The sequence below is a fragment of the Macaca thibetana genome, chromosome 1 (assembly GCF_024542745.1).
Source record: "Macaca thibetana thibetana isolate TM-01 chromosome 1, ASM2454274v1, whole genome shotgun sequence".
NCBI classification, from domain to species: Eukaryota; Metazoa; Chordata; class Mammalia; order Primates; family Cercopithecidae; genus Macaca; species Macaca thibetana.
Window position 1 is genome coordinate 180,679,432 of NC_065578.1, and position 18,077 is coordinate 180,697,508.

Below are 18,077 nucleotides of genomic sequence, written 5' to 3' on the forward strand. Positions count from 1 at the left end.
CATTTGACACATATTCGAGATTTGTAGGTCTAAAGCTCAGCAGAGAGGCTGGGGTTAGAGAGCGAGGCCTGGGAGTCCCTAGTGTATAAGGGTTGGTAGAGGCCCCAGGCCTGGATGGCGACCCAGCCGGTCGTCAAGTGACCACCCACTACTCGCTGTTCACAAGTCTCAGAGCTTTGTCTCCCCAGCAAGGCTGGGTATTCTTTGGGGATAGAAATACTTTCCACTGCAGCAGTAAGTACACAGTACACAGCTCAGTGCTAGGAAGATAGTCAAGAACAGAACTTGTAGAGCAGAAAGGAACCTTCAAAACCAAGTTACAGGAGAGAACTGAGGCCTGACATGGTTAAATCACATGCCTGAGGTCACTCAGCTAAGCAGCCACAGAGCTGGCTGTAGGATCGGGTCTCCAGACTGCCAGTCCAGTGCCCTTCTGAGGAAGCCGCACTACCTCAGAGTTGTGAATTGAGTGAGCTGAGGCAGGTGACAGGGCTTGGGCTTTCGGCTTACTTGGCTTCTGTGAGCCTGAGTTTCATAATCAACAAGATTGTCAGGGGTTAACTGGGATCATGCTGCAGGTAAAGCATTGTGTCTGGCACACAACAGGTGCTCAATATTGTTTACTTTCCATTCCTTTGTTCCAAGAAGGCCAGAATTTGCAATGACAAAGAAAGGATGAAAGAGTGATGGACGGAGTTGGCTGCTGCCACCTGAAAGACTGCAAGACTGAGAGGTGAGTGACATGACCCGGGGCATCACATCCCTCATCAGCAGACAGAAAGTGGCCATTGCTTTGCTCCAGAAGGTATACAAGCAGAAGCTTGGCTCCTGCTGCCAGAGTGAGCCTGTGCCTGCTTTCCCTCCACTACCACATTCCTCACTCCTTTCTTGGCTCCGCCCTGCTTGCTCAGTGACGCAGAAGGAGGAAACTGCTCCGGCTGCAAACAGTCTTCCAGGCTTAGTGGCTGCCAAAGGAATAACAGACGTCTGAGTTGAGCAGGTAAGGCGGGCAGAAGGAGGAAAGCTAGAAAAGCTCGAGAAGTCGATCTTGAAGAATTCTTGGGCTTCGGAGACTGGAGAGGCCAGGTGCTGGAGAACTTGGGAAGTGGGAGGGGAGGTCCCAGCCCTTGGCTGCCCGGAGGGATCTTCCTCCAGTGCCCTTCCAGGGTTCTGTCACAGTCCACACATCATTTATCCATGTCCTCAGTTTCTCAGGCATCTCTGGTCGCACAGAGAAAGTGAAACTGAAAGCAGGATTGTCTGTTGCAGTGCTTCCGCCTGGTGGTCTCTTCTCAACTCCGATGTGCCACTCAGGGCTTCCTGATATTTCCTCTCCTTCTCAGCTCCTTTGTTTATACCAGCCCACCTCACATCTGATTGTAATGGGGACTGTCTACACAAACACTTTGGTTAAAGATTTCATTGCCTGGTGATTGTGTTTGTGTTGCACAATTAATTAAACCTCTAAGAGACTAATCGATTAACCTTTGAGGCTTTGAAACCGTCAGAGTGGTGAGATTGCTGAAAAAGGGTTGCTTCCTGAAATCTATAGCAGATACAGTTATTTAAACATTCAGGTAACAGTTTCGGGCTGATGATTGAACTGGATCTGTAATTCTCAGATCTGGTTGACAGTGGGATGAAATTGATAGCTGCCAGTTGCCTATTCATGTAGTAGCTCTATGCACATGTGTAGGGAGAATAGAATCCATTAAGCAATTTTTTTCTTCATAAAGAGATATAATTAGCTTTAACATTCATTGAGAGGCTAATATTTTATACATTACACACATGACTGTACTTTACACACATGACTATTTGTTTTTGTCTCCATTTCAGGAAGCAGAAAATTGAGATTCAACAATCCAAGGTTACAGGAAGTAATAGTAAAAAATTACACAGCCACAATCTCAAACTTACATCTCCCTAAGGTCAGAGTACAAACTCTTTTCACTGCTGCAGATACTCCTTGACTTATGATGGGGTTACATACAGATAAACCCATCCTAAATTGAGAATATTTTAAGTCAAAAGTGCATTTAATACACCTAATCTACTGAACGTCATAGCTTATCCTAGCTTACCTTAAATGTGCTCAGAACACTTACATTAGGCTACAGTTGGGCAAAATCATCTAGCTCAAAGCTTATTTTATAATAAAGTGTTAAATGTCTCATGTATTTATTGAATGCTATGCTGAAAGTAAAAAACAGAATGGTTGTATGTGTACTTGAAGTGTGGTTTCTATTGAATGTTTATGGTTTTTCCACCATTGCAAAGTCAAAAAAATCACAAGTTGAACTATCATAAGTCAGATATTGTCTGTACTTTAAATAGGGGCACACGGTTGTACAAAGAGGACATGCATAGAGTCAGCAAACACAGTGATCAACCTTCATGGTGACGTGAGAAATGCGAAGGGAAAAAAAGCCAAGAAATATATTTTTCCTATTGAATGAGGGTTCTTCTTTTTTTATTGATAAATGATTGATGTGCATATTTTCAGGGCCTTCTATTTTTTTTTTTTAAGAAGCCACCCATCTCTGGTAAGAATATATTTATATGACATTGAAAGCAATTTGTTAATACAGGTTAAAAATCCTAAATGCAATCATATCTTTTGAATAGTCATTCAATTCTTTGAAGTCTATCATATGAAATCTATCATAAGATCTATCATAAGAAAATAAACTAAAATAAGCTGAATTTGCTGCAACATCATTTAGAATTTTTAAATTTAAAATTTTAAAAAACCCTTTAAAACTTATTTTTGAAAACCACTCAGTAACAGAGAAATGAAACAACTGTATGATTTCATATTACACAGCCATGAAAAATGTTTTACAAGACTTTGCAGTAACACAGGAAATGACTTATAATATGGCATCAAATGAAAGGAAGTAGGATACAAAGTTACTAACAGGGTATAATTCCAAATGTCTTAATAAATATATAGAAATATGCTAAAATATTATCATTGGCTGTTTCTGGGCATTGGGACTAGAGAAATAATTTTCTTATTTTGAATTTACATATATTTATAATATTCTGTAATTTAAAAGTTTTATAAGAAATAAATATATATATATTTAGAAAAATGCTAATATAATTAATTTCTCTAATCCAAGTGTTTTCTCCCTATTGTAAAATTACAAAGCACCTCTGTTTGTCGCCAGGTGGAATGTCAGAAGACTGAGAACATTGTTCCTTCCTCACACTGCTGCTCTGTTGCCAGAGAATCCCAATTTACACTCAAAGCTTCTTTGATTAAGTGCAAGGAGGTAAGTTTGCATTTTCTCAAGGAAAAGGCAAAAGTGGTAGCAGGTGGCATTTACCGTCATGGAGACCAGGGATCATAATGACCCCCAGGAGGGACCCATGTCCTCCAGCGGTAGAAGGGCTACAGTGGAAGACAATCACCTGCTGATTAAAGCTGTTCAAACCGAAGATGTTGACCGGGTCCAGCAATTGCTGGAAGGTGGGGCCAACGTTAATTTTCAGGAAGAGGAAGGGGGTTGGACACCTCTGCATAACGCAGTACAAATGAGCAGGGAGGACATTGTGGAACTTCTGCTTCGTTATGATGCCGACCCTGTTCTGAGGAAGAAGAATGGGGCCACGCCTTTTATCGTCGCAGCGATTGCGGGGAACGTGAAGCTGCTGGAACTTTTCCTTTCTAAAGGAGCAGATGTCAATGAGTGTGATTTTTATGGCTTCACAGCCTTCATGGAAGCCGCTGTGTATGGTAATGTCGAAGCCCTAAAATTCCTTTATGAGAGAGGAGCAAATGTGAATTTGAGGCGAAAGACAAAGGAGGATCAAGAGCGGCTGAGGAAAGGAGGAGCCACAGCTCTCATGGACGCTGCCAAAGAAGGACACGTAGAGGTCTTGAAGATTCTCCTTGACGAGATGGGGGCAGATGTCAATGCCTGTGACAATATGGGCAGAAATGCCTTGATCCATGCTCTCCTGAGCTCTCGCAATAGGGATGTGGAGGCTATTACGCATCTGCTGCTGGACCATGGGGCTGATGTCAATGTGAGGGGAGAAAGAGGGAAGACGCCCTTGATCCTGGCAGTGGAGAAGAAGCACTTTGGTTTGGTGAAGAGGCTTCTGGAGCAAGAGCACATAGAGATTAATGACACAGACAGTGACGGCAAAACAGCACTGCTGCTTGCTGTTGAACTCAAACTGAAGGACATCGCCGACTTGCTGTGCGAGCGTGGAGCCAGTACAGATTGTGGGGATCTTGTTATGATAGCCAGGCGGAATTATGACCGTTCCCTTGTGAAGCTTCTTCTCTCTTATGGAGCCAAAGAACATTTTCACCCTCCTGCCGAAGACTGGAAGCCTCAGAGCTCACACTGGGGGGCAGCCCTGAAGGATCTCCACAGAATGTACCGCCCTATGATTGGCAAACTCAAGTTCTTTATTGACGAAAAATACAAAATTGCTGATACTTCAGAAGGAGGCATCTACCTGGGGCTCTATGAGAAGCAAGAAGTAGCCGTGAAGACGTTCTGTGAGGGCAGCCCACGTGCACGGCAGGAAGTCTCTTGCCTGCGAAGCAGCCGAGAGAACAGTCACTTGGTGACATTCTATGGGAGTGAGAGCCACAGGGGCCATTTGTTTGTGTGCGTCACTCTCTGTGAGCAGACTCTGGAAGCGTATTTGGAGGTGCACAGAGGGGAAGATGTGGAAAATGAGGAAGATGAGTTTGCCCGAAATGTCCTGTCATCTCTATTTAAGGCTGTTCAAGAATTACACTTGTCCTGTGCATACACCCACCAGGATCTGCAACCACAAAACATCTTAATAGGTGAGTCCCCAGTTCCCAATTCTCTCTTAGAAATTGTGGGATCTTTGTTTACGAAAGGAAAAGTGTTTCATTGCAGGGAGGAAAGGCCTAGAGTAAATGTGGATGATTCAATTTGAGGATCATTACAATAAATTCATAATTACAGAATTACAGTGCAGTGTCTCCTGCTACCAGTTATAACTGGGTTCTGTTAGTCTACATGGAGGTTGTTTGATGCCAACAGAATACCAGGCTAGCCTTATATTGCCATTGGCAAAATAAACAGATGATGGCCTGTCATGGATCAAAGTAGCTCTAGAAATTTGAGAATCCTAGAGGTGAATTCCTTCAGACAAGTTGGCAGTAACCATGAAATTTACTGGCAAAATTGAGGTCAAAGTTGAGGATGTCAGGACAAGATGTGATGTAGTGAAGACACAGACTCCAAGGCAGAACAAGTCAGAATCCACTGGTCCAAGCCAAACAAAGGAAAGAAAAATAGCATTTTCTTTTAAATGTTAAAAGAAAAGCAGAGCTGACCAGAAAGTCCCAGGAAGCAATATGGTACAGGGTAGCAAGCCAGGGCTTCAGCGATGATTAGGGTGACTTGAAGCCTCGTCTCACCAGTTTGTAGCTTTATAACCTCAGACAAGTCCCTTGATACTGTGAGCCTCAGTTTCTTCACTTGAGACTGATAATGCCTCCTTCATCAGTTTGTTATGAGGTCTAAGTGCGATGCTGAAGTAGTAAGTCATTTGGTACATCACAGGTGCTCAGGAAAGGCTGTTCTTGCCTAAAAGTCTAAGCAGAGTACATACCTTATCCATAGACATGCACTGAGATTTAAGCTCAGTGTAAAGGAACAGCTCCTTTACAGATCTGTGCTTTTGGCCCCTGGAACTGCATGAACGAGGAGCTGGTTAAATTTATCCTCATCCCATTCATGTCCTTTGTAGGGACGTGGATGCAGCTGGAAACCATCATTCTCAGCAAACTATCACAAGAACAGAAAACCAAATACTGCATGTTCTCATTCATAGGTGGGAATTGAACAATGAGAACACTTGGACACAGGAAGGGGAATATCACACACCGGGGCCTGTAGTGGGGTGGGGGAGGGGGGAGGGACAGCATTAGGAGATATACCTAATGTGAATGACGAGTTAATGGGTGCAGCACACCAACATGGCACATGTATACATATGTAACAAACCTGCATGTTGTGCACCTGTACCCTAGAACATAAAGTATAATAAAAAAAAAATTTTTGTCCTTGTCCCTTCCTACCCCCTGGCCTGGAAAAAATAAAATGTAAGTGCTGCTCTTGGCAGGTACCTAATAGATCAAATGAAACAGTGCACATGGCAGTGTTTTGAGGGGTGAATGGCAATACAGATATAAGGTTTATTATTGCCTTCTACGGAGATGATGATTTTTACAGCATGTTACATATTTATGTAAATCAATTGACTCTCACTTTATGGAGAATGAGTATTTTCAATGTGCCTCTGCACACTTTTCCTTAGATTCTAAGAATGCTGTTCACCTGGCAGATTTTGATAAGAGCATCAAATGGACTGGAGATCCACAGGAAGTCAAGAGAGATCTAGAGGTAAATTCTACAATCCAGTTTACCTTTCTTCTTTCTGTCTCCTTATTCTTTCATGTAGTAGTCAGGGTTCTCCAGAGGGACAGAACTAGTAGGACATGTGTATATATGAAAGGGAGTTTATTAAGGAGAATTGACTCACACGGTCACAACATAAAGTCCCACAATAGGCCATCTGCAAGTTGAGGAACAAGGAAGCCAGTGGTGGATCAGTCTGAGTACCAAAACCTCAAAAGTAGGGAAGCTGACAGTGCAGCCTTCAGTCTGTGGCCAAAGGCCTGAGAGCCCCTGGCAAACCACTGGTGTAAGTCCAAAAGTCCATAAGCTGAAGAACTTGGATACTGATGTTTGAGGGCAGGAAGCATCCAGCACAGGAGAAAGAGGAAGGCCAGAAGTCTTAGCAAGTCATCTGCTCTTTCATTTTCTGCCTGCTTTATTTTAGCCATGCTGGCAGCTGATTAGATGGTGCCCACCCAGACTGAAGGTGGGTCTGCCTCTCCCAGTCCACTGACTCAAATGTTACTCTCTTTTGGCAACACCCTCACAGACACACCCAGGGATAATACTTTGCATCCTTCAACTCAATCAAGTTGACACTCAATATTAACCATCACCGTTCACTACCTTATTTCTTATGTGCAATTGGAGGGCTTTCTATTTTAACCAGGAAAAAAAGAATGTTCAAGGCTTTCCCCATCTTGCTCACTGTCCTGACTCCCCTGCAGGCCACGGCATTTCCTTGGGCTTCTCCTTCAGCAGAGCTTTCAGGATGACAAGGGGAACGTGCAACAGCTTGGGTCGGTGCAGAGTTGGCTGTCGCTGTGTCCCCTTACTGTATCTCTTTGAATCTCTCTTCCTCCATTAGCTTAATAAGTAAATAAACTGAGCATGCCACATCTTCTCTCCAGGAGAGAATTTCAAATATCTTCAATATTCATTGAGGAGTTATTTTTCTACCTAAGAACAAAGTAAGTGAGGTTTCTTTCACCACAAATTCAAACTCGTGGGCTACGCTCTGAAGAAGGCCGGATACTAAGGTTCTCTGAAAACTCCTGGGAGGAGTGAGGTCAATTCCCAGCTTGAAAGAACCTAAGCTTGGCCAAAAAGATGACGACTCTGAAATAGCTGTTGCTCCTGAGAGGGCATGGAGATTGGCCACTATAGGCCAAAGCCCCCAGGCTGATTCTGACCCTGTCAGGGTAGGTCTTTCCTGGAGAGTTTTGCAGGGTGCTGCACTTTCAACCCAATGGACAAGACTCTCCATCCATATGTCTGGCCTCCTGGTTTGGTGGCACCAGATTTCAGCTCCTTCCTTGACTGGTGGCTAGTGCAAAGAGTTCCTTTGGCGACCTTCTTCTTGGCCTTTCCTCCTGGCCATGGCCTAATGCCCGGAGTCATCACTGCACCTCTCCTGGCCTGGACTGACTTTTTTATTTGCTGCGTGATATAGCCTCAGACCCAAAGTCCCAGTTCCCAGCCAGGCTCCCAGTTCTCCCTTTGTTTAAAGCATTCTCCCTTTCCTTAATTTATCTATAGTCTATCCATACATTTGAGGCCCAGCTCAAATCTCTCTTCCTCCAAGCAGTCTGCCCTAACAACTGTGACTCATATGTATCTTTTGCTCTTCATAAAACTAAGTGGTGTGGGCCATATACTGCCTTGAAGAGGTCTCTATGCACAAATCTGTGTCTTCCCTCCCTAACAAGCCTACAAATTTCTTGAGATTCCTCCTATCATCTTGTTTGCTAATAGCCTGCACCACTCCTTCCAGGGTTACCCTAATAATTAGTAAGCACCTTTGGCTTGATTTACGGCTTTTGTGCAGGACCTTGGACGGCTGGTCCTCTATGTGGTAAAGAAGGGAAGCATCTCATTTGAGGAGCTGAAGGCTCAAAGTAATGAAGAGGTAGTTCGACTTTCTCCAGATGAGGAAACTAAGGACCTCATTCATCGTCTCTTCCACCCTGGGGAACATGTGAGGGACTGTCTGGGTGACTTGTTAGGTCATCCCTTCTTTTGGACTTGGGAGAGGTAAGTAAAACTTTGAGCAGATGCTACAGGCTTCCAGGATGGAGAGGGTGAGGTGGTGCAGACAGAAGTCTGGGCTGCACATCAGGAGACCCAGGCTTTTTTCTCAGCTTGGGATTTACTGGCTGTGTGTCCTTGGAGAGATGACTTAACCTCTCTGGAATCTGCTTTTCATTTCTGAAGAATAAGGACGGAAAAAAAGAGATGCTTGCCTCTCCCATCAGGCAGAATTTTTGAAGACATGGTTGTATTACTTTTATTAAAAATCAAAATGTGGCCAGGCGTGGTGGCTCATGCCTGTAATCCCAGCACTTTGGTAGGCCGAGGTGGGCAGATCACAAGGTCAGGAGTTCCAGACCAGCCTGGTCAGCATGGTGAAACCCCATCTCTACTAAAAATACAAAAATTAGCCGAGCGTGGTGGCAGGCGCCTGTAATGCCAGCTACTTGGGAGGCTGAGGCAGGAGAATCGCTTGAACCCGGGAGGTGGAGGTTGCTGTGAGCCAAGATTGTGCCACTACATTCCAGCCTGGGGGACAGAGCGAGACTCCATCTCAAAAAAAAAAAAAAAAAAAAAAAAAAAAAAAAAGAAAAAAAAGAAAACACAAAAACGCCAAAATCTAACAGTTTCCTTTTTCTAGAAAAGGAAAGGGAGGGATGGGGTGATCATGATCATTTAGATCATTTAGTCATCTTCAGCCGCTATAGGACGCTTCGGAATGTGGGAAATGAATCCGACATCAAAACACGAAAACATAAAAGTGAGATCCTCAAACTACTGCAACCTGGGCCTTCTGAACATTCTGTAAGTTTTGACAAGTGGACGACTAAGGTATGAATAATTCCTACAGTGCAGGGGTTATTCCAGCAATAAGAATTTGTGTAATGTTTTATGTTAGTTTTTCTATCTTATTTTATACCAGTGGCCAACCAGAGCCTGAAAGAGGTGATTTCCTCTCCTGTCCTCCCCATTCCTATTCCCTTAGGCTCCCCACTGGGGTGTCTACTTCCAGAGAGAGAAGCTGGCCCTCTCTCTCTCGCATTCAGACCCATGCCCCTCTGATAGACTGTTATTCAGGCTCCCCCTGGATAGCCTTATCCCAGCCCACGAGCCTTTCCCTCACACTTGGCTGATAATCCTGTTACCATTATGGCAAGAGCAGCTGACTAAATAGAACTTAATCCAAGGGAAGTGCTTCACCATGAGGCGTTTCAGTCCGGGTACAGCCTGGTTGCCTCCACTGCCTGTGAACAGCCCAGCTCTCAGGATCCACACACAGACCTACGTTCTGCCTGAGGAAATAGACTATGAAGAAAAGATGATCTTTCAAATTGCTCTCTTTAAGAAAAGTTCCATGTAACTTGCATTAAGTATAGTGGAACTCTACAAAATTATTCACCATCTCAATCTAGTCAGTACTGTCAGAACTTTCATTATTAATTAACAAACATCTATACAATACCAATTATGTGCTAGACCCATGCAAGGCCCTGAGCATACAAAGCAGAATACAGTGTGTCCCTGTGGGGCTGAGAAGCCCGTGGAAATGATGCTGTGGGATGTGTGCTGGGCATCCCAGGGACATGTGCAAAGCACTATGGGAGAACCCATAATCTTCAGGTCTTGGAAACCAATAGCTTCCTATCCTAGGCCTGACCTGGGATACTGCTTCTCCTGATTCTTGTTTTGCTTTCCTTCGCTCACTGGTCTCTAGACTGCACATCACACTCATAATTACTGGCTTATGGTCCATTTTCCTTGCTAGCCTATAAGGTCCATGAAGGCAGAGACTACCCATTGTCTTGTGAGTTATTGTATCCCTGGCATGGAGTAGATGTGCCATAACTCTACTAAACGAATGTCTATCAAACTTTGGCTAAAACTTTAACTTGTAGAAACAAAGGAATTTGAAAGCAGCTGTGATAATGATAGCTAATGATTACACAGTGCTTGATTATGTAGCAGCCATAGTTCTTGGGACTTTACATGAGTTACCACATTTAATCCTTATCACAACTGCTGAGACAATCATCTATATTTTGCAGATGAGCAAGTTGAGGCACAGACAAATAATTTTTCCAACTACACAGAACCAGTAAGGGGTGCACCAGGATTTGAAGCTGGGAAGGATGGCTGCAGAGGCCATGTGCTTAAGCCACACTACTACACAAAGCTATGATGGTGTCAAGTCTACCAACTCATTTATTCACTGAGGAAACTGAGGCTCAGAGACCACACTCAAATTACTCATGCCTGGACAGTCAGAGATTGGCAGAGCTGGAAAGAGGAACTTGTTCTTTTATTCCCAATGTATTGGTTCTTTTCCCGAAATTCCATGAGCTTATATTGAATTTTGATAGACTTCAAGTTTTAACTTCAAGTTTGACCTTTTAATCCCCATTTTACACTTTGTTTCCCTGCTGACTTGCCCCTTTTCATGGTCACACAATTAATTTTGTTAGCATAGGTCTGGAGCCCAAGTTTTCCAGCTTGTATGACTGTATTGGTTCTTGACTTGCCCCATCCTGCCACACATACATGCTTGACATTTCTCATGGGTGTTCTGCACAGAGTGCACCTGGCCAGTCTCAGCAGCATCCTCACTAGCATTGCTCTTTCATCAGTTACTCTTCCTAAGTGACCCACTGGATTCTTGACTGTTGCATTTTGATCTTGTAGCCCAAACTCTTTCTAAATATGAGAGCCATCTATGGCTCTGTATCTATGAGGGTGACAAGCACAGAGAAAGAGGATGACATTACTATGATATGAAAGGAGTTGCCCTGGGATACCTGCAGGCAAGAAGAAACAAGTAACCTTGTTTAAAATATAAATTTTAGAGGGTACTAGTACAGTTTTGTTACATGGATATATTGTGTAGTGGTACAATTGGGCTTTTAGTTTAACCATTACCTGAATAATGTACATTGTACCCATTAAGTAATTTCTCATCCCTCTCCCTCCTCCAACCCTCCCACTTTTCCAAGTCTCCAATTCTATTATTCCACTCTGTACATCCATGTGTACACATTATTGAGCTCCCACTTATAAGTGAGAACATGTGATACTTGACTTTCTGTTTGTGAGTCATTTCACTTACGATAATGGCCTCTAGTTCCATCCATGTGGCTACGAAAGACATGATTTCATTCTTCTTTTTTATGACTGAAATATATATATGTATATATTTATATGTATGTAAACATTTTCTTTAATCATCTGTTGATGGACACTGAGGTGGATTCCATATCTTTGCTATTATGAATAGTGCTGTAATAAACATATGAGTGCAGGTATCTTTTTGATACAAGGTTTCTTGGGCTGAGTACAATGGCTCACGCCTGTAATCCCAGCACTTTGGGAGGCCGAGGTGGGTGGATCACTTGAGGTCAGGAGTTTGAGACCAGCCTGGCCAAAATGCTGAAACCCTGTCTCTACTAAAAATGCAAAACTTAGCCAAGCATTGTGACACACGTCTGTAATCCCAGCTACTTGGGAGGCTGAGGCATGAGAATTGCTTCAGCCTATGAAGCAGAGGTTGCAGTGAGCTGAGATGGTGCCACTGCACACCAGAGCATTTTTTCATATGCTTTTTGGCCATTTGTATGTCTTCTTTTGAGAAACGTCTATTCATGTCATTTGCCCACCTTTTAATGAGGTTATTATCTTTTATTGTTAAGTTGTTTGAATTCCTTGTAAATTCTGGATATCAGTCCTCTGTTGGATGCATAGTTTGCAAATTTTTTTTTCCCATGCTGCAGGTTGTTTGTTTGCTGTTTATTTCTTTTGCTGTGCAGAAGTTTTTAGTTTAATTAAACCCCATCTCTCTTTATTTTCGTTGTTTGTGCTTTTGAGGTCTTAGTCATGAATTCTTTGCCTAGACCAATGTCCAGAAGAGTTTTTCCTAGGTTTTCTTTTAGTATTTTTATAGTTTCAGATCCTACATTTAAGTCTTTAATCCATCTTGAGTTGATTTTTGTATACAGTGTGAGAGAGAGGTCTAGTTTTAATCTTCTACATACGGCAATCTAATTGTCCCAGCACCACTTACTGAATAGTGTATCCTTTTCCCAGTGTGTGTTTTTGCTAACTTTGTCAAAGATCAGTTGGTTGTGGATACGTGGCTTTATTTGTGGGTTCTCTGTTCTGTTCTATTGATCTATGTGTCTATTTTTATACCAGTACTGTGCTGTTTTGGTTATCTTAGCCTTGCGGAATAATTGGAAGTGTATCATAATGTGATGCCTCCAACTTGGTTCTTTTTCCTTAAGATGCCTGTGGCTGTTGGGGCTCTTTTTTGGTTTCATGTGAATTTTAGGATTGTTTTTTCTAATTCTGTGAAAAATGATGTTGGTATTTTGATAGCGATTGCGTTGAATGTGTAGATTGCTTTGGGCAGGGTGATCACTTTAACAATATTAATTATTCCTTTTGGAAATATACCTAGAAAAACAAAAACAAACAAACAAAAAAAACCATTCACTTTGGCCATGGTTGCAGGCCTGGTTTCAGTCTGAACAGCCCTTTTAAAGAAAGAAATGTAATCAAGTACGAATTTGAAAGGGTGGCCACAGGATAAAAATATTGTATAGTATAATAGCAAATTTCCTAGTATAGTAGTCAAAGATTTTTAACCATATTTTAATATATTTAATTTCTTATGAAAACAATTTACTTGGAAAATACAGACACACATTTGAACATACTTATAATCTCACGTGCAGACACAATTATATATATAGTTTTAATTTTTAAAAATTTTTAATTTTTTTGCTAAGCGCAGTGTCTCATGCCTGTAATGACCAGCATTTTGGGAGGCTAAGGTGGGCGAATCACGAGGTCAGGAGTTTGAGACCAGCCTGGCCAACATGGTGAAACCCTGTCTCTACTAAAAATACAAAAAAAAAAATTAGCTGGGCATAGTGGCAGGTGCCTGTAATCCCAGCTACTCAGGAGGCTGAGGCAGGAGAATTGCTTGAACCTGAGAGGCGGAGGTTGCAGTGAGCTGAGATCGCGCCACTGCACTCCAGCCCTGGCGACAGAGTGAGACTCCATCTCACAAAAAAAAAAAAAAAAAAGTATTATTTTGAGATGGAGTCTCGCTCTGTTGCCAAGGCTGGAGTGCAGTGGCGCGATCTCAGCTCACTGCAAACTCCACCTCCCAGGTTTAAGAGACTCTCCTACCTTCGTCTCCCAAGTAGCTGGGATTACAGGCGGTGCCACCACGCCCGGCTAATTTTTGTGTTTTTAGTAGAAACAAGGTTTCACTATGTTGGCCAGGCTGGTCTCAAACTCCTGACCTCAGGTGATCTGCCCATTAAGACCTCTCAGAGTGCTGGGACTACAGATGTGAGCCACCGCGCCCGGCCCAGACACAATTATAGTTAGCATTTTGGTATACAGCATTTACTTCCCTTTTTAAATTATTTTGCTTTATTAATTAGTTGGTAATTATAGAATATATGAATATATTCAAATTTATATTTTGCCTTTTGGTATGAATATTCCATCATGATTTATTTTGTGTTGCTACCACATTTTTGTGTTATTTTTTGTTTTTTTTAGATTAATGCAGATGTTATGAAAAAAATGAATGAGTTTTATAAAAAAAGTGGCAATTTCTACCAGAACACTGTGGGTGATCTGCTAAAGTTCATCCGGAATTTGGGAGAACACATTGATGAAGAAAAGCATAAAAAGTAAGTATTGCTTTCATTCCTACAAATTATATGTGAAATGAGAACAATTTAAAAAATCCAATTCTAAGTTTATATCTATGATGAAAAAAAGAAAATTTATTTTGATGAAAGAAAAGTAATTCCTTCCCTCTGTGTGTAAAAGGGCTATCACTGTGGCCTTACAATTAATGAGGGACATGTCCAGCAGGCTTTCATCTTCTTTGTTATTTTTTTGTTGGATAAATGGTAAAACAAATTGAACAGGAGCTAGTGACTCCCTTCTGTAAAGTAACACAGGAGACTGGACGGCTAGATAAAGTGAATGTAGAGTTACATACGTCTAAAAATAGCCCACATTAGTTCGATCAACTTTTGCTGACAAAAATATTAGCTACAAACTCACAAAAAAGTCTTACAGTTCAGGGGTCTTCTAGAGTTTGGAATTATAGGTAGAGGATTGTGGCATTGCACTATTTCCATTTTATGAATGAACAATCTAAAGTGCAGAAAGATTGTGGCCAAAGGTTGCACAATTAGTTGAAGAGTCAGGGGAGGAGTCTTGCTCTGTCAGATTCCATAGTCCTTATTCATTCTGCAATAGAAATCAAGCGAGCAAAGAGATCTTCAGGGCCATATGCTGTGAAGTGGGGAAGAATAATTTGGGGCAAGCATGCTGAACCATTTGTGTTTTATTTCAGGATGAAATTAAAAATTGGAGACCCTTCCCGGTATTTTCAGAAGACATTTCCAGATCTGGTGATCTATGTCTATACAAAACTACAGAACACAGAATATAGAAAGCATTTCCCCCAAACCCACAGTTCAAACAAGCCTCAGTGTGATGGAGCTGGTGGGACCAGTGGGTTGGCCAGCCCTCAGAACTGAGGAACCTGAGACTCAGAGAGTGTGAGCTACTGGCCCAAGCTTATTCAATTTATACCTAGCACTTTATAAATGGACGTGGTGTTATTGGTACCTCTCATTTGGGCACCTTAAAACTTAACTATCCTTCCAAGGCTCTTCCAGATGAGTCCCAAAACATATATAGGGGCTCCAGGAAGCTCATTCACTCATTCATTCAGTATGGACTGATTTGTTGGAGTTCAGGGAACTACTTATTAGCTGTAGAGTCCTTGGCAAGTCACAACGTTCTGGGCCTTTTAACTCACCAGGTTGCTTATGAGGGATGAGTTGTATAGCTGATATGTCAGTCCCTGGCATTGTGTATTTCATATGTCTATAACAAAAGCAGTATATGTCCAGACTACACTAGTTCATAAGCCTTACCCACTAACTGGGACGACACTCTGCTAAGATTCCTTTTGTCAATTGCACCAAAAGAATGAGTGCCTTGACCCCTAATGCTGCATATGTTACAATTCTCTCATTTAATTTTCCCAATGATCTTGCAACACAGGGATTATCATCCATCCCCATTTAAGAACTGAGGAACCTGAGACTCAGAGAGTGTGAGCTACTGGCCCAAGCTTATTCAATTTATACCTAGCACTTTATAAATGGACGTGGTGTTATTGGTACCTCTCATTTGGGCACCTTAAAACTTAACTATCCTTCCAAGGCTCTTCCAGATGAGTCCCAAAACATATATAGGGGCTCCAGGAAGCTCATTCACTCATTCATTCATTCAGTATTTATTGAGCATCTAGTATAAGTCTGGGCACTGGGTGCATGAATTCCACTCCTTCCAGAACCAACTGCATTGGTTTTCCATGACCTTGGGCAGTAGTTCTCAACTAGGGGCAAGTTTGCACTGCAGAGAGCATTTAGCAGTGTCTGAAGAAGTTTTTGGTGTCACAGCTTTGTGGGGCACATGCTATGGCATTTAGTGAGTCAAGACCAGGGATGCTGCCAAACCTACCTTGCACAGGACAGCCCCTGCAACAAAGAATTATCCAGACCAAATATCAATGGTGCTGAGGTTGAGAAAGCCTGCCTTAAGGGGTTGGGATGCTTTTGAACTATCTTAGGGCCCAGGACTGTGGAGTGTGTGGACCACCCCGCAGAGGAGGGACTCAGATTTGTTTACTCTTGCTGAATGTGTAGCGATGGAGTTCCTTCTGGTGTCAACCCCTCAGGAGGCTCCCAGGCCTCCCTCACTTCCCATACCCAGTCTAGGAGCTCTTTCTGGCTCCCAAGCACCCAGAGCTTTCCTCCACCTTTTAGTTTTGGTTCCTCCACTGGAATGTAGGCTCCTTACGGGTGATGGCTATCTTTTCTTGACTTTGTATCTTCATTGCCAAGCAAAAAGTCTGCCAAGTGGGAATGTTCAATAAATATGCATTGAATAATGAATGAACCATCTTCGTACATGAATAATACTACTGCCTTACATTTTCTGGTGCTTTATAATGTATACATTACATCTGCATATTTTATTTTATTTAATTTTCAAAACAAGCCTTTAAGGTCAACATTGTTATCCTTATTTTGCTAATGAGGAAACTAAGGTTAGAAACATTTTGATTTCCTCTAGGACATATAGCTAGGAAGTGTTACTGTCTTGATTTGAACAAATTTTCTGGTGCTAAGTCTGATGTTCTTTCCATGAATCACTGTGGTGGTTTAGATGGAGCTTTGTAATGGGAATAAAACAGTACCTTAGGTTCTTTCTGAAAAGGAGGTATCTAGCCATGGATAAATAGATATCACCAAATGAAATTAAATGTTGGTTAGGAACAGATTTAAGGCTTAAAAAATATTTTATGAGCAGCAAGATTGCTTTAACTTTTAAAATGAAGCTTTGGTTGTCTGATTTGTAATGAGCACCTGGATATGTCAATCAACATGCCCATTTGTGAAGCTTACTCAATAAAACTTTAAATCATCTTATTTAGTCTGATTTTCTTTAAGTGACATTTCCACTTTAGGGAGTGGGTGATATCTACAATAGGAAATATTCTCTAAGTAATTCCTGGGTAAGTTTTAAGAAAGGACATCCTGCTGTCTGAAAATGGAAAAAGGAGCTATTTTTGACTCTCTAGTAATTCTGGAACAATGTGGGCCTAGCACGTAGCGAGAGAAAGGAGGAAATGATCATTTTTCCCTCTGCTTGAGTTCTCTGAGAGTTTCTGTTGACACTCTGCAAACAGTTCTCATTCAGTTGTCATCACCACAAACGTTTCATTGAGCATGTAGTTCATATCAGGTCCTGTGTTAGGCAGGCTGATTCTGCACTCTTGCTTGGGGGTAAAAGCTCTATCCCCATATGTTTTACTCAGCAGTTGGTGGCATTTACGTGTCTCTCCAATAGGCCTGAGAGGGCAGAGGTCATATCCCAGTTCCTCACATGGTGCCTGGTATAAGTATGTAGTGTGTTTAAGTTATAAGATACTCCTTGAATTCACAGGTTGAGAAGAACGTTTAACATTTGATTTTTGGTGGGTCTTTACTGGAGCTGCAGCCTGGGAGAGAGGTAAGTCTTGGAGCTGAGCCCTGGGTCAGCTCTTCCATTCTGTACTCCATCAGCTTTAGGACTCAGTGGGCTTTCAAGATGATTTGGGTAAAGAACAGCACAACCTTCCTCTGGAGGAGACCCTGGGAAATTCAGCTTTCCTTTTTCCTTTCTGTGGAGATTTTCTCTCAGGCTTGCCTAAGTGCCTAGTACAGTGCCTGGCATACACTACGCACCCAGTTTTACTTGTTGCTGTTCTTAATTACTGCTATAGACTGAATTGTGTCCCTCCCAAGTTCATACATTGAAGCCCTAACCCCCCCAGTGTGTTAGTATTTTAAGATGGGGTCTTTGGAAGGTAATTAGTGTTAGATGAGGTCATGAGGATAGGGCCCTCATGTTGGGATTAATGACCTCATAAGAAGAGAGAAAGAGCTCTCCTTTCTCACTGCCTTATGAGCACACACAGAGAAACTGTCCATCTGCAAGCCTCAGTGAGAGTCTTCACCAGGACCCCGATGGACAAAAGTGACTAAGACAATCACCTGGCAC

At 42.3% G+C, this 18,077-nt stretch overlaps 2 protein-coding genes across 2 annotated transcripts in view; both read left to right on the forward strand.

Annotated features, from left to right (window-relative positions):
- GLUL (glutamate-ammonia ligase) overlaps window positions 1–18,077 on the forward strand; it is a 328,058-nt gene that overhangs the window by 108,293 nt on the left and 201,688 nt on the right. The gene's annotated exons all lie outside the window — the stretch shown is intronic.
- On the forward strand, window positions 889–13,251 carry RNASEL (ribonuclease L). Its single transcript, XM_050766684.1, has 6 exons — window positions 889–1,000; window positions 3,177–4,819; window positions 6,325–6,410; window positions 8,233–8,438; window positions 9,134–9,266; window positions 10,481–13,251. The coding sequence occupies exons 2-6, from the start codon at window positions 3,340–3,342 to the stop codon at window positions 10,532–10,534; spliced, it is 1,959 nt and encodes a 652-aa protein (XP_050622641.1). The 5' UTR covers window positions 889–1,000; window positions 3,177–3,339; the 3' UTR covers window positions 10,535–13,251.

Bases quoted from the DNA above. Each gene is read 5' to 3' on its own strand.
- RNASEL (XM_050766684.1), top strand. From the start codon at position 3,340: ATGGAGACCAGGGATCATAATGACCCCCAGGAGGGACCCATGTCCTCC. The intron at 6,411-8,232 runs GTAAATTCTACA...GCTTTTGTGCAG, and splicing joins AAGTCAAGAGAGATCTAGAG to GACCTTGGACGGCTGGTCCT. The intron at 8,439-9,133 runs GTAAGTAAAACT...AGTCATCTTCAG, and splicing joins TTCTTTTGGACTTGGGAGAG to CCGCTATAGGACGCTTCGGA.